The 15,949-nt window shown below is 31.4% G+C and overlaps 2 protein-coding genes across 2 annotated transcripts in view; both read left to right on the forward strand.

Annotated features, from left to right (window-relative positions):
- The window catches only part of LOC137930903 (protein FAM107B), a 39,751-nt gene extending 35,063 nt beyond the window's left edge, over nucleotides 1-4,688 (forward strand). The window contains exon 4 of the mRNA XM_068774254.1: nucleotides 1,930-4,688. Coding sequence (XP_068630355.1) covers nucleotides 1,930-2,090 — 161 coding nt within the window. The 3' untranslated portion in view covers nucleotides 2,091-4,688. The remainder of the gene's footprint in view (nucleotides 1-1,929) is intronic.
- A 1,259-nt stretch (nucleotides 4,689-5,947) lies between these two features.
- On the forward strand, nucleotides 5,948-11,544 carry LOC137931312 (GATA zinc finger domain-containing protein 14-like). Its single transcript, XM_068774767.1, has 4 exons — nucleotides 5,948-7,846; nucleotides 8,475-8,666; nucleotides 10,064-10,239; nucleotides 11,322-11,544. The coding sequence occupies exons 1-4, from the start codon at nucleotides 5,948-5,950 to the stop codon at nucleotides 11,542-11,544; spliced, it is 2,490 nt and encodes an 829-aa protein (XP_068630868.1).
- Nucleotides 11,545-15,949: the final 4,405 nt, after the last annotated feature.

Consider the following 15,949-nt stretch of genomic DNA (forward strand, 5'->3'; position numbering starts at 1 on the left):
TTCGGAAGTTAAAATTTTACGTTTAATGACGTAAAAACATTACCGCAACCTTATACCCTTGTTAGTGTTATATTATATCACATATTATCTAATCTGAATGCGATGTCTGTTCGTATAAAAGCTATCCGTGAAAAGATAATGTCATGTTTGTACTACTTGTAACGTTAATCTCTAGTATATTCGTACGTTGTTTCCTCTTCATATTTAACATCCTTGACTACTTTTGTGTACGCAATTAGTAACACGTAACGTGCGCAGTGCTCCGTATAACGTTTTTACTCTTAAACTTTTATTGTGAACAAAACAAAACCGTAAACATTTCTAATTATCTTTTATTTTCGTTAAATAATAATAATGCACTTAATTGAACATCTGACCAATATTTCATTGACAAAATAGAAATAGTACAATAAATAAACACAAAACCAGGATTTGCCGTATCGCATTCCGCGATTTCTTAATAACAACGTTTTGATCGATTTTAAACTCTTTAAAATATAGGATGACTAATACGAATAACATGTATTACAAAATCTAAATAACGTTAGCTTAAATTAAAAATACAATATATTTTGAAATCAATACTTATTTTGTTTTGTTAAACGAAACTAAAAACTAAAAGAGAATATCGAGGGTCTCTCAAGCGTGGTCACTCTTTGAAGCGTTCGTCGAAGCGAGCTAAGACCTTCCAATTCTAAAATAGTACTAGGTAGCGGCTCGAGCGGTAATTATCCTCAAGAGAACTCTCGTGCTTTGGTACCTTAAAAGAGGTCTTCTGCTAGGCAGCCTCTGCGCCGAATCCGCAGAATTTTCAAATACCACTAGAGCAAAAATGTACGTCCGGTCCTAAATAAGAGAATTTTTAAATAATCAGTATTAAATATAAAATATACTAAGTCTATGAGGACATTTGAATACAACGTTTCTCTTAAAACTCTTGTCTTAGAAAAATTTTAATTAGAAGTCAGAGATTTCCACTAGAGGCAATCCTCATTCAAAGGAACTGTTTAAGTTTTTTCGTTTGCTTTTCACATTTATTATATGAAGATATAAAAGCTTTAAAGGCGTGAATGTTTAGCTCATCATAGCCAAGAAGTTTATGGTACAGCTATAATATATAATGTAATGGTAATATAGTAAGATTAATATTTTTAATAATTCAAATCGAAACATATTAATATGAAACGTTGTCGATAATGTTACCCTGCAGATTTTATAATTTTATTGGCATTCCAATAAAAAAAATAATTAATGTAACCTGTTTCAGAGTAATCTTATGATATATACAGGGTGGTTGGAAATAGATGAAAAAGCTTTCAAACTTCTGCTGACTAATGTGCTATATATATGTCGTGAAAGTAATGTCGTGTAAACGTGCCTTAATTTTACATATGTAACTGTAGTTATAAATGTAACGTATAACCACTTCTGTATATATTATATATGTACATAAACATGAATCACATCATAGATGTCAAAGCACAGCCACATTTGGCGCAATTTGTAAAAATTAATGCATGTTCACATTACGACATTACTATTGCGCCTCCTGTTATAACCAATGAAGCTGTATTGTGTATCGTAGCCCACAGATCTTAACTTTTTTTATATTATTTTTATATTATTCAGAAATAATAAATGAAAGGTTAAAATGAATTATTGTTATCTGTCCGTCCCTGCAGAATTTATATTGCCAAAATTTATTGGCCTGTCGTGTTCCAAAAACAGGTGATTGGAAATAGAAGTAAAAAATTCGAGCCTGTGCTGACAAATGACATACATATTTACCTCTTTAAATCTTTTACACCACATATAATCAATTAACCTGAATGTTAATATGCTAATAAGATCCATAAATGCAGGTTGTAAATTGGGTTGATTAAAATTTTTTAAAATGTAATTTTTAATGAAAAAATCTTTATATTCCAGAGCTTGAGCGGGCAATAGCAGAACGTGCACGTCGTCTAGAACAAGCTGAGCAAACTGCAGAAGAAATAGATCCCGCAACGAATCCTACTTTGCAAGAGATACGCGCGCGCTTGCGACACGCTGCGCCAACAGCTCCATCTCCCGCCGCATCTGCTCACTAAAGCCACAAACTTATGTTTTATTCAGATATTTATGAAGTATATTGCTTTAAGTAGCCTTCTAGAAACCATTCAATTAAACCCACTTGACTAACAAAACTATATATTATTTTTTTATAGAATTGTAGTTTACTAGTAACATATTGTTAAAAATATACATCAATGATAGCTGTCAAAGTAGTTTAGGAGATTGTTTATAATGCCATCTAACGTTGATATTAGAAAGTGTTCACTCTTTTCACATCTGCTCTGCAGATGGTGAAAAGAGTGCTTACTCACAGCGACTATTAAGAGCTGTAGATTTTAATAATGTTTCCAACACTTCTGTTATATTTATAATAGTTTAAAAGCGAAAAGTAAATATTTGTGGGCGAGAAATGATTGATTGTAATGGTTCGTATAGGAAACACTACGTTGTATATTATTTATACGCAATGAAAGAAGTGCGTTTATTATCTAAATACCAATGCTTTGTTGACAAAGCTTATAGGTAGACATCGATCATTTTTTTATTTTTTAGTTTGGATAGTATTGTTTATATAGCAAGTAATCAACGACGATCAAACTAAGTCACTAAAAGTGTCACAATGATATCAGTTTTACGGTTTAATATTTGTATAATTTTAACTGTTTTTCATTTTTTTATTGTTATGGGGCACATCACGCGTGAAACCTGTGGTCGATGGGGTCGAAAGGTTCTCGAGTGACGAGCCGGTGGAGGCGGCGCGGATAGGCCTCCCATTAGGTGGACCGTCGGCGTAGTTAAGGTCGCGTGAAGTCGCTGGGACGCGGGCAGCGTCAGATCATCGGATCAGTTGTCGTAGCGATTTTTTGAGGGAGGCTTATGCTTTGCGGTGGGCGTGTATAGCCTGAAAAGAAGAAGATTGATTTTGTTGTACCTTATAGTTTTAAGAAACAAAACGGGAGGAGGGCAAAGTGTTAGCTAGTTTGTTACCATTTTACATTGAATCCGAAATCTTCGTAACTAATCATTGACTGATGAATCGACTGCTTGAGCTGTACTAAATATTAAGGGTAAATGTCGACTTCAAGAGAAAATATTTTTCTAAACTTTTAAACGTCTTACGTCACTGTCGTAGATTTCATTTGTATACATTTACTATGTTGTTACACTTCTTCGGTGTAGGACTATATCTCAAATAGTTTATTATGTATTTAAATGATTCATCTAATTATTTATAACAATAATAATTCTAGATAGTAGTTACATGTTAAATATTTTCAAATACGATTTAGATATTTACGCATGGTACTTTCATATTTTATTAAAAGAGTAGAGATCTTACGACATTGATTATTAAAAAAAAATTAATAACATTTAGAAAAATATTTGAACCCCATATTAATTATTTACTCGCAGATTTATAAATATTACAATAACCCTATTACAATCCTTCGATCGTACCAAATACAAGATAGTTGACCAGTAGCGATGTTTGATATTGAAGTGTTCATTAAAGTGATAGATAAAAATATTTTTGTAAATTTATGAAATATCTATAGATTCCCTATTGTATTAAAAAGTAATAAATATTTTATAGACGTTCAATAATAATTCATTGTTGTTTCTGATACTTGGACAAGAGTCTCTAGCTGAATACAAATCGAGAAGAGATATATCAATTTTTTTTACACAAGCGTTCATGTAAAGCGTTAACATAATAATTGATAAACATATTCTTTCTTACGTAACGTCATTTGACGAAACAGATTTTAATATCAGTGCTGTCAGCAAAGTTGACTCTTGTTGAAGTTAAAATAAATCCTATACACTGAAATATTTTTTAAAATTTAATCACTGTAGTACTGTTTGTAACAAAAAGAATCTCTTATATATTTCTACTTACACGTAAATTTTCACAAAATGTAGTAATAAGCATCATACAGACTTATATCTTCCTCATTGTCTTCTATGATATTTTAAAGCTTTTGAATTAACAATTTTATATATTATGACTAATTAATTATTCTGTTCTCTCCATCGTGCCTATTTATACTGGTGTTGTTGATTTTCATAGTAATATTTGACTTAAATAAAAATGAAAAGTATGTGTTAAGTCAAGTAGAAGAGATTTATAGTAACTGTAGTCTCGAAGTTGTTTATTTCAATTATAAGTGACACAATGATTTTTTTTAATTTTTAACTCTGTTTTAGATTTGTAACTTCAATGAAATTATTTACAATTTGAATGTAAGAAGTAAATTTTGTATTTAATGGTTCTGAGACATGTGAAACATTGTTGGATTGTTCTTTGGGCATCGGTGATAAGTGGCCTATGTGTATAATTTAATTGCTTTTGACGCATGATTATCTAAGTTATACATCATTCCACCTGTGGTTTATCACCTCTCAAATATATTTCCTTCCAGTGTTTAATTCTATATGTTAAATGTGTTATAGATAAGTTTGTACAAAGCGACGTCATTGTAAGCAACGGTTTACGGACTATAATACATCGTGGCCATTGACATTGATATTTTAAAGAATAAACACTAGAATCTTAAAAGATTTACCCCGCATAATAAAGTCGACGAAGTTAGATACTGTAAAAGATTTTGGTAATTTACTTAGAGCAATAAAAGTGTTTTAGAAATATCGTTTTTCTTTTACTCTATGGTTTAAAAAAAATGAATAACCAATTATACAGATTTACACATGCATTTTTACATTTTTCCTTTCGAACGTAGTATTTTTTATTTTTTCCTCTGGGCTTCGGTTATCACAAACATATAGTTGTGAATTACGAGTTTCTATAAATTTACACTCAATGATTCGCGTCAAATCTGAAAATGAAACGTAACGGCAATTTTATATGCCAAATATTAATGAAACTATGATTTAAATCAATTTACATGTCAATTTAATAAAATAAAACAATAGCGAAAAATTCGTTATTAAAAATAACACGAACATGACAGTTACGCATTATGTTGTTACGTTGAAAAAGCTACAACGTTGTTTCCGCAAGGAAAGTTTTAATAGAAAAAATCTTTTACATAATTACCTAATGCATTTTGTGAGTATGAATGTATATATAAATAGGGTAGACAGTGTATGATATAAATTAAAAATAATTACTGATTCATTTTCTGCTCTAGGTCTCTTTAAAGGGATGAATGTACATATAGCACATTTGTTGTTAATTAATGTTTGGTCAACCCTATCCAAAATTGGTTTCCAAATTAATAAAAAAAGTAATGATAATAAAGTAAAAAGGCTTTTCAAACGGTCTACTACCTATTAAGAATGATTATTGTTTACTATCTGTCCCTACAGACTTGGCACTGCCCAAAATTATCCTTGCCTGTTGCATTCCAATGGAAAAATAAATTAATCACTTTATAAGTAAAAGCCTTAAAGCTGTTTGCTGATAAGATAACAATGTGGTTCGACAGTTTCTTAAAACAATCGACGATGTAAAATTATTGTCATAGATTAAAAAGTTTTAACTCAAGTCTAAAAAAAACAAAGGAATAAAGAGTAGAATGCCTTAAAAGTATATGATTAAAGAGTGTAAATAACATGTAAGAAATAATTACGATTATAGGCTAATGACGGAAACAATAAGTAACCACGCAACTTTATAAATTGTCGTGACAATTAGACACATTGAAATAGGCTATCAACCGTTGGTGATAACTATCGTTGGAAAACTGTACGGTACGTGAAGCGTGAACGCTTTCGTTTTCGCAGGATGGTCGGAGCCACGTCTCGACTAATTGGAACCACCACCAACTCAAGAACGCACGTTAGTTCAGTCGCTACCAGAACATCGGATTATCTAAACGCACACGAACGATGTTCATATAGTTTGCAGTTTTTCAAATCCGTTAACAAAATGTTTGACCGAATTTTAAACTATTTATTTATTTGTCTTCTACTTTTGGAAATTATTGTGGATGGAAGAAAACAGACGAAAACCAAGCAATCTTCCGAGATAGAAAATCCAGTTCTGCAGCCCAATGTGTTAACATATTCCACTTTTGGATTTAACGACGTTGGGTCATACGATGGATTCGTTCCTACTTCGCCTGATTACGCAAATCAACCCAATAAATATAAGGAGAGTTCAGAGAAGCTATACGCTCCGGCATTCCCATCGGCGCAGGATTCTGATTTCACAAGTAACTCACAAGCTTATAATAGAGAATCTTTAGTTACTAGCGAGAAAGAAGAGCAACCAAGTGTGATACGATACAACACTGCAAACGTTTACAGTTCTTCGAGTCTCCAGTCGCAGGATATTTTAAATAAAAATTCTGCGTCTGATTTAGAATACGCACAAAGTTCAGTAGTTAATGACAGACCAGTATATGGAACGAAATTAAGCTCTAATAAAAAAGGTGCACCTTTTGATGGACACAACGATACTGAATCTAATAGCGGGTCTTATCAAAATGATAATAAATATCAAAATTTCGACGAATATCAGTCTTATAACGATAATAAACAATTGTACAGCGAGTTAATTAACAATAAAGAAAATTTTAATAACTACCCGACAACTTATCCAACTGCAGACATTGAAAACTCAATGAAGGCAGCGCCAGTTCATTCCCGAAATTTATTTAAATTTCCGAAGGTTGTGGATTTTACGAATAATAAACCGATAGATACTATGGAGACTGATAATAAATATTCCGCTATGGCAGCGAACTCTTTGAATACAGTTAATTCACTTACAAACAGCTTTAGCGATGATAAGCATAAATATTTCGAGGAACAAAATGATAAATTTAATAGAAATTCACCAAACCTTAAAGACATTACGGAAAATAAAAACGGTGAAGAAATGATGTCAATGCAACAAAATTTAAAATCATATCAAGGACATTACAACAAATTTTCAAACATGAAAAGTAATTCAAAAATTAAAAAAATGAATTATGAATATGCAGACGAAGTAAGAGTGAAGCCATGGACATCAGAAATTAGCAACAACGACAAAAAACTAACAAAAAATGTTATAAAAGACTATGAATATAAAACTAATGTTAGCAGCACTCGGTTTAAACATAACGTCAATGATCCCAAAAAACAATTTAATTACAATGCCGATGAAATAATTTCATCAAGCAGTAATAATATTCATTTACCGAACTTTCATAGTTCCGAAAATGAATACATAAATTTTAAAACGAGGCCTAATGCTCAAAATGCATATAATCATGACGACAATAATGATTCAACACAAAATATTGAAACCAAATATAACCCTTCCTTGGAATATTTAAATAACTTTAAACAATCATATAGCCATATTCCGACAACCTCCACAAATTGGGGAAATATTTTTAAATCTACTGATTATTCTTCCTACAAAACACACAATCCGCAACCTGTCTATAAAGAAGAAGAAACTACTGACACAGTACATATACCTAAAAGACCAAACGGTTATAGGTATGGAAAAAATTCTGATTATTTAGCCTTTGATTATTCTGCGTATAATAAGAAACCAAGTAAAAATAATAATCTCAAAACCGAATGGAATAAAGAAAATTATTCTCGATTCAAATCCGAAGAAGATTTATTAGGGTTGAGAAACCACGATACTTCGCATCCTTCATATTTGCCAACATATCAGTACAATCCAAACGAGAATCCGGAAGAAAATTTTAAGACCGCAGTAGAAAAATGGAGAGAAGAGTATATTAAATCAAAGTACCGAGATGTTGCGTCCTATGATTACGAAGCTTCTGAAGCAAAACCCGCGCACGCTTTGAATCCATACCAAGTAAGTAGCACTGTTTGATAAATAGAATATGGAGTAATTATATAGTTAGAAATGTTCGTTATCTGCGTTTTGATGTTTTTATTATGTAAAAAAACATATGGGACGGAATGCGGATCGGTAGCCACCGATGCGCGTCTTGCAGTAATTTTCTCGCGTCATCTTGGTCATTAACACCACGCGTATTAGCCAGTAAGAGCGATGAGTGAAATCAAATAATAAAGTAGACGAAAAGTTTGTTCTGTGGTATCGGTTTTGGATATAGTATAACAAGTACCTGGGCTTTTATATTAATATCTATACATGTGAGCTATGAATTTATTATAAAAGTTATCAGCCCAAAACACGATTGTGTAACGAAGGGTAAATTTATTGAGTATTGATATTACACGTATATTCGACAATTAAATTAAAACAAAGACCTGTGTGTGATTTAACTTCATTAAAAATTATAACTTAATTGCTTTGCATGACAATAGCCCGATTAATTACATTTGCAAGCGCTTAATTATTTCCGATGTACTATAATTACTATTAACTATGCAAAAATATATTCTTCAGGGAAAATTACTTTCTTTTGCACATAATGGCTTGGGATGGGTATATCTTCCATGAATAAATACTTTTACAGATAGAAGTTCCACAGCCGGTGATAGTGCCAGTGCCTCAGCCTTATCCAGTACAGGTCCCAATAGCAAAGCCGGTCGGAGTGCCTGTCGTGCAGGAGATTACAGTACCAATAGAGAAGCCAGTACCGTACCCAGTCTACAAAAAGGTTCCTTACCCCGTTGAAAAATTGGTACCAGTGCCTGTTTTAAAACAGGTAGTGTGTGAATAGATCGTCTTATGTTATTTATTAGACCTCCAGCCCTGATAACGCGGGATTACTTTCAAAAAATATTTAATTTTTAATTTTCACTTAGATATACAATTGAGCTAATGCGGACCGAACTCTTCGCCAATATATAAATGTTACTATTATCTAGTAATAACTGTGGCTAACAAATTAAACTAGAAACGGTTTTCGTGATTTATTCGTTAAAAAACTAACTAATAATTAAGTCATTATCTCCAATTTTGGGACCAGCTTATTGTCGATGTAGCTTCTTAGAAACACACCAACGTTTACGATTCCATTATAGGAATTTTATAACAGGACAGTAGCTGTTTTCAATACTGAAACAAAGTGGCTGTTTAAATTTTCGTAGTTATACTCGTATGTGGTTGGAATAATGATGTGATTATAAAACTTTCCAGTACCGTAGATTCGTAGATTATATTAATTTCTAGTAGCACAAATCTAAGTAAATGCTTACTTACACTACAATTAAAACGGCACATTAGATTAGTAATGATCTTTGTTACATTTGTTGTGACAATTATTTTCATTCATTTAATTTTTCTTGTAAGCCTCTCCATACAAAATAGCTTGTGGGTGTGGACGACCAATTACATAATTGCGAAACCGCCATGTCCGGCACTCTCCCCGCTAACGCTTTATGAAGCAGTGCTAATACTAGTTATAAGTTTTCACCCTACAATATTAACTGATCAAATTGAAGTTCAGTCTTAGCAGAATCTCTTGACACTGAAATGTAATCGCGTTTTGAGTGAAAACCCAAGCCGAGGATCCCATCCGGAGGTCTGATATCCAGTCACTTCATTGATCAGCGATTTAAGAGTTTAAGACTCTCTTACTGGTGAAATTAATACAGCAACGGTCCGTGACAAGGTTTCTAAGAAAGCTCTCAATATTAATTATTTTCAAAACGTTTAGCCTTTTTCTCTCTGCCTCCGATAAATCTGATCTAAATCCGAAGAGACCATTAGCACAAAAATGCAAATGGCAGTTCTTATAAAAAATAATTAATGCTAATTATTTTCAAATAAATTATTAAATATGGTGTAGGTAAAGATTCGAAGTTTTCATTTATTTCATTTTATTTTATTTATTAATGATTGCCAACAATATTACATACTAATAACAAAACATTTTTTAAAAAAAATCAGATCAGCAATAAAATCAAATTAACTACATAACTTAAACTAATTTAAAAAGTTACTAGGCAATTATTAATCTTTAATTAACTATTTATTAATTTTTTATTTAATTGTGGATTCAATATTAAGAAAATTTTATGCACGTCTAATATGCTCTAAATCATTTTGTTTGAAAGAAGAGAGGGATCGTGGTAAATGTCTAAATCATAACCATTTAAGGTTCCAGTGCCCGTAGTAAAGCCTTACGCCGTACCAGTTCCAAAATTGAAGTCTGTGTTTCATCATCCGCGTCCCTACCGCGATGAGTACGATTTGGATCATGACGAAGATGAAGGTGATGACTATTTTCCGCGGCCCGAAAGTAGTAAGCTTGTATACAGCAAAAGACCTGTAAGGTAAGTTATGTAAAGATTTTTAAAAATGAAATTATTCTGCAACGAAAACGTTTATTACATTTACGAATTGATTAGCTGTTTTGTATTTTGAAATTTGAAATCGCTTTAAACAGTTTATGCTGGGCTTAATTTTGTCCCTAAAATTTTCTTAAGTGAGTAAGGATATTGAGATGTCTCTAATGACTTTAAAGTAAGTAGTTAAAAAATAAATAGTCATTTCTTATTTTTTTAATTCAAAATCATGGCAAATAGATATAATTTTCTACATAATTAGAATGAAGCAAAAAAACTAAGTCAATTGTGTTTAACTAATAGGATCTAATGCTGTAAATATTTTCTTTTATTCTTTATTTTTGTGTTATGAATACAGTACGGATATTCACAGACATATAGATTCTCTACATTTGCCACTCACAATTTTTTTGTATCGATAATTTATGTTTTACAAAACATTTAAAATTTTTTCGTAATGTTTATGATCTCTTTAATTGTTCACGAAAAGTTTGATTTACACGTATCTTCATAATAATTGAGAGAAAAATTGTTTTATTGAATTTTTTTTTTTGAGAATTTAAATAATTATACTACATAGGGATATATATGAAAGTTTATTACTTTTTAACTTTTTGTTTTATTAAAGATCTTTATCGAAGTCTTATAAGATAACAAATAGGTCATATTATATCTGTGTACATATGTTATGAACAATTAAGAAATAATAAATTTTCTATGGTCAGCCAATCCTTCTAAAATTTTTCATTCCAATTATTCTTTTAGTTATATTGACTTGTGATTGACTGTGGTTAAAAATTATATAATTCTTTAACATGATTTTATTGTGTAATGTTCGTTCATACGAAAACATAATCCAATCGTGTATTATATAAATGTATATAAAACGTAAAATATTACGACTATTTAACGGTGGAATGTTCTCGTTTGTTTATTGATTATTTCATCACCAACACATTACATATTTATAAGTTTTTTGAATAGTAATGATGTTTTCGAATTGCACTGATCGATGTTATATTGCCGTAATAATTAATGTGGTTATACAAGTTTATATCATTTAATTTTAGTACACGGAATCGTTCACGAAAACCTTCCCGTATCTCGCACCACGAACACAAAAAAAGTAAGAGACAACAGCGCCGGCCAAACAGTTCACATGAAAGAGAACAACATCGTTATGCGAAACCTTTTTCGGATTACCACCGCTTCAGATACCATGACGCCGATTCCGATGACGAAAGGGAATACAGTGGCTATTTTTCATACTGCAAAAGAATTGGCAATTGTTAAACCATGACTCAACAAAAATGTCTAAGAACATCTATTCTATGTTTATATAATTTGTTTCATTATTATTAAGTTTTGTGGTTTCGTGTATTTAATATCTAACATTTGTTGATATGGCTTCGGCTGCGGGACATCCTATGATTAACACGATGGAAAAATATATTGATGGGGTATACGTTTGTTTAGTTTGATACTATAAATAAAACATTTAAATTAAACCAGCTATTTTTGATTACATCATCATTATTGTAACCGTAGGATGTCCACTGCGATCATAGGCCTCCTCTGTAGATTTTTAATAGAACAGGTTGGAAGCTGTTTGCACTTTAACAGGGTCGTCTTTCCACCTTGTGAGATTAAATTGTAAAATTAAATAAAATTTTAATTTAAAGGCGGGTTTAAAATTTCCGTAAATCAGATAAATGTTTAAAAATATATTTTTTTAAATTCTTAAAATTTCATAAGTTTATGATAATATTGTAATTAAGTAATAGAAAATTTCAACTGTACTGTAATTGTCACAGATTATGACAAATATAAACAATTGTAAACGGAAGGTTTTGAGAAGAGTCTAGACTCTACGACAAATAAGATACTGATTAAATTATCCTGTATCACAGTTAAGAAACTCGGTACGTTATACAAAATCATTAAAACATAGGTTGTTATTAGTTTCAACCATCTTTATCTCAATTTTATATTATCTATCTTATTTTTATGTAAATATTGTAAAAATATTTTCACGTTATTTGTTATTTAATTAATTGTAAGTTATAGATCTGTTATATATAATTTAGGTTTTATGGTTATAGTATTATTAATTAATGGAGTAAATTGTTTTGTAAAACCATGAATTTTTTTTTTTTACTTTTTATTGAAGTTGAAAAATGATTAATCAGATCATTATCATTTCCTAAGCATTTATTAATTTCTCTATAGCGTCGAATATTAATTTGTATGTTTACTTACATTTAAAAACCCTTTGAGATAAATTTTATCCATAGTTTTTTTATGTCAAACATTACAAGGCCTAAAATATATTTGTTTTTGTTATGTTTAAAAGCTGTTTGTGCGATAGCATTTATAACTATACTGAGTTTGAGATAGGAGACCGCAGAAGGCGATTAGCTACTCCAAAATCAGCCTTTAGTCAATTCCCTTCATAATAATAAACTAATTGGCTCTTTCGGAAGGGTCAGCTTTAATTGTTACATTACATATGTAACCACAAATGTGTACCAGTCTGCGTTACATATCCACTAGACTAAAGTGTCAAGAACAAGTTTTTCTATTACATTGTATAAAGAAAGGACATGGAAAGTGTATGGTTTAATTACTGGTGACTTATCCTTTTGTATGGTTGTCCATGTTGGTGGGTATCGTTACACCGCCCATCTCTATATTTTCTTTCTTCTGGTACGAAAAGCACTATAGCTAAAGTTATTACTCGACGAATGGGGTGTATGACATCAGGTTTCATAATGAAGAGTACATCGCACTTTGTTTTGCATTACAAATGCCTGTGTAACATTGTATAAGAGAGTTAACGCCCTGATCGTCGTGTATAAATGTTTAAAAGTAGTAATTCTGTAACAAAAATGCGAACGAAGTCCTCAACTGTCGCAGACTTAATTGTTACGGTTATGATTATGCATTAGAGATAATCTATGTGAGTAATTTACGCAGCGTGTGAGATGCGCGCTCCGTTGCGCATGGACGCACGCTTTTACCAACGCTCTGCTAAGCAAAGTGCATTTTGCATGTACAACATAAATCAAACTGTTATTTCCTTTACCTGGTTTTTGGTTTTATGTTGGGAAAAAATTTTAAAACTTCCCAGGCGAGGACAAGAACAGATTGTTTCAAAGTTTGATGTTCTTAATTTCGCGCTGTGTAGTAAGTCCGCGAAACCTTTTATACGCTGCCACAGTCCCGCTAGGGAGCCATCTCCTCCTTTTTGTCTAACACGCTTCGTTTCGGCAAAGGAAGAAAGTAGGCAAGAAGGAAGAACTACTCTAAATCTTTTACAGCTTTGCTGACATGCACTTGTAAGGAATGACTTAACAAAAATGAAGTACTGACAAGAAATGCTCCTTGGTCAGAAAAAAAAACAAGAATTGTGGTGTTTCTGGTGTAATGAAAAGCGCTAGTTTAGGAATATCTAACTAAATAACATGTTAATTTGGAGTTTTAAAGTTTTTAATTCCATTACCAATTAATTAAAATCTATTTTATTTTTAAGGCACATCAATTTCAGTAAACACGATCATATAAGACAAACCTTACAATAATTCTTACAACTAGTGCATACAACATTATGCACAGTATGTCAAATCAAATTAGGTACAACAAAACATTTGAATCTGAATAAATCTATCAGTAAAACAAGAAATAAAACATAATGATAATAAGACAGTACTATATAACAGCAAGAGAGCAGTAGTGTCCCAGCGGTAAGGATTGAGTCTTGCAATCGTAGTTCGCGGATTCGATTCCCTCGATACAATATTATGTAATTAACACTTTGTGCATTAAAAATATAAGATTGCCACGGACTACACAAGTTTCCAGATAATGAGCAGCGGCGTCCTCTGCGTACCTTAGTTGTATCAATCAGCAATCCGCTCGCCAAGCGTGGCGATTATAATATTTTCTTCATAGATATCTTTGGGGGTGGCCTATACTTTGTAACGAGCGTCTATGGGCTGAAACGCGAAAATAACAATAATGAAGGCGAAACGTAAGGTAAATAGCCATACAATAGGAGCTATGATTATATTAGGCCAGGATTTTTTCTGGATGACATGGTCCGGTCAGGAAAAATATCCAGGTCAAGCGTGTTGTATTGTAGACATAATTTTTTTCTGACTCCTATAAGAGAACATCTATAAATCACTGAGTTCGATACTTCAATTAATTGTCATATACAACAGCGGTAAAATTTCTCTTGTGCCAATTAGGGAGTTACAAAATCTTTGAGTCACGAAAGTAATGAAAATTTTAGGTGTCATAGAAAAAGATTCTTTTATAATAGTGACAATATTGCAACACATGGTTATGTTGAGCGATAATAAATTAAATTATAATATGATGTATAATTTATTAATCTTCATAAGTATACTAATGTTACAAAATTATCTTGACGTCGGTAAGGTATTTCCTTGTAAAAAATCTTTAATACATATATTTAATCCTTGACAAAGATTAACCTTAAATAATATATTAAAAATTATCTGTTAATGTAGACTAAATTATTCAGTCATATGCAAATTTCGAGCATTGGTAGCCCAGCGGTAGAAGGCTGCGACTTGCGGTCGTAAGTAGCGAGTTCGATTCCCGCGATTCGATCGTATATAATTCACACTTTGTGCATTAATCATACAGGATTGCCACTGCTTACAAAATAAGTTTCCAGAGAATGGGCAGCAGCGTCCACTGCGTACCTATAGTACCTCACTGCGATCGCCAACCTACCAAGCGTAGTGATTATGGTATTTCTCCCATAGATATTTTTGGGGGAAGTCTATGCCTTGCAGTAGGCTATCACTACCTTGTGACCATTGCGCGCGAGTACAGATAATAAATTTTATAATACATGAAATATCACAAGCCTAAATGTAGCACAAAAAATCTCTAACGAAACGACAAAAGTAATTATTGTTTTGCGGGTGTGAGAAATAACGCAACGTACACAATAAATATACCCATATAAGTAATAATTGAATTACGTACCTTTCGTGAAGTAACAATTGAAACAGTAAGAACTAAATATGAATCGATATAAACGAAGAAGTGGAAATTACGTATATTATATTTATGTTGGATTTTAGGACCATATATCTCAAGATTTTATTATTCATCATAACTGTTATTATATAAAAGGATATTGATTGCTTTTTGTTAATTTAAATAAATTAATACAATAATTACAATTCTATTTAACATTTAAAGTGGTTTTTAGATATCAAATATCTACAACAATTTCCTTAAGACATCTCACAATATGTATTAAGAACATAACTGCTCATTCAATATTATCGTTTATGACTATAGTTGTTACTAAGTCGTATAAATGTATTTTAATTGCTTTTTATGCAGTAAATTATTTAAAGCTGTGTTTGCTACCACTTTGGAATCATTTATTGTAATTTATTATTTTTCCATAATCATCAATACATTTTCTTTACATTTACATTCTACGTACATACTGCGTAAGCACACAACGCAATTTTTTTAAAAAAAAAAACATTAATTTGTAAAATAGTTTTAGCAGTATTATAAGAAAATAAAAACGGTTGTCTTTTATTATTTACAAAAACAAAGACGTGTTTAAATCTCGTAAATAAAATAAGTTATCCTCAGTTTCTTCATCATTCAGGGTTAGTATGTAGATATGAGCAAGATTAAT

Source organism: Battus philenor, unplaced genomic scaffold, assembly GCF_028537555.1.
Source record: "Battus philenor isolate CCGP_79_NKW_IND1 unplaced genomic scaffold, ilBatPhil1.0.hap1 SCAF_7, whole genome shotgun sequence".
In the NCBI taxonomy this organism is placed as follows: Eukaryota; Metazoa; Arthropoda; class Insecta; order Lepidoptera; family Papilionidae; genus Battus; species Battus philenor.

Excerpts from the sequence above, each read along its gene's own strand:
- LOC137931312 (XM_068774767.1), top strand. The coding sequence starts at position 5,948 with ATGTTTGACCGAATTTTAAACTATTTATTTATTTGTCTTCTACTTTTG. Across the intron at positions 8,667-10,063 it reads CAGTGCCTGTTTTAAAACAG|GTTCCAGTGCCCGTAGTAAA; the intron begins GTAGTGTGTGAA and ends TAACCATTTAAG. Across the intron at positions 10,240-11,321 it reads TACAGCAAAAGACCTGTAAG|TACACGGAATCGTTCACGAA; the intron begins GTAAGTTATGTA and ends ATTTAATTTTAG.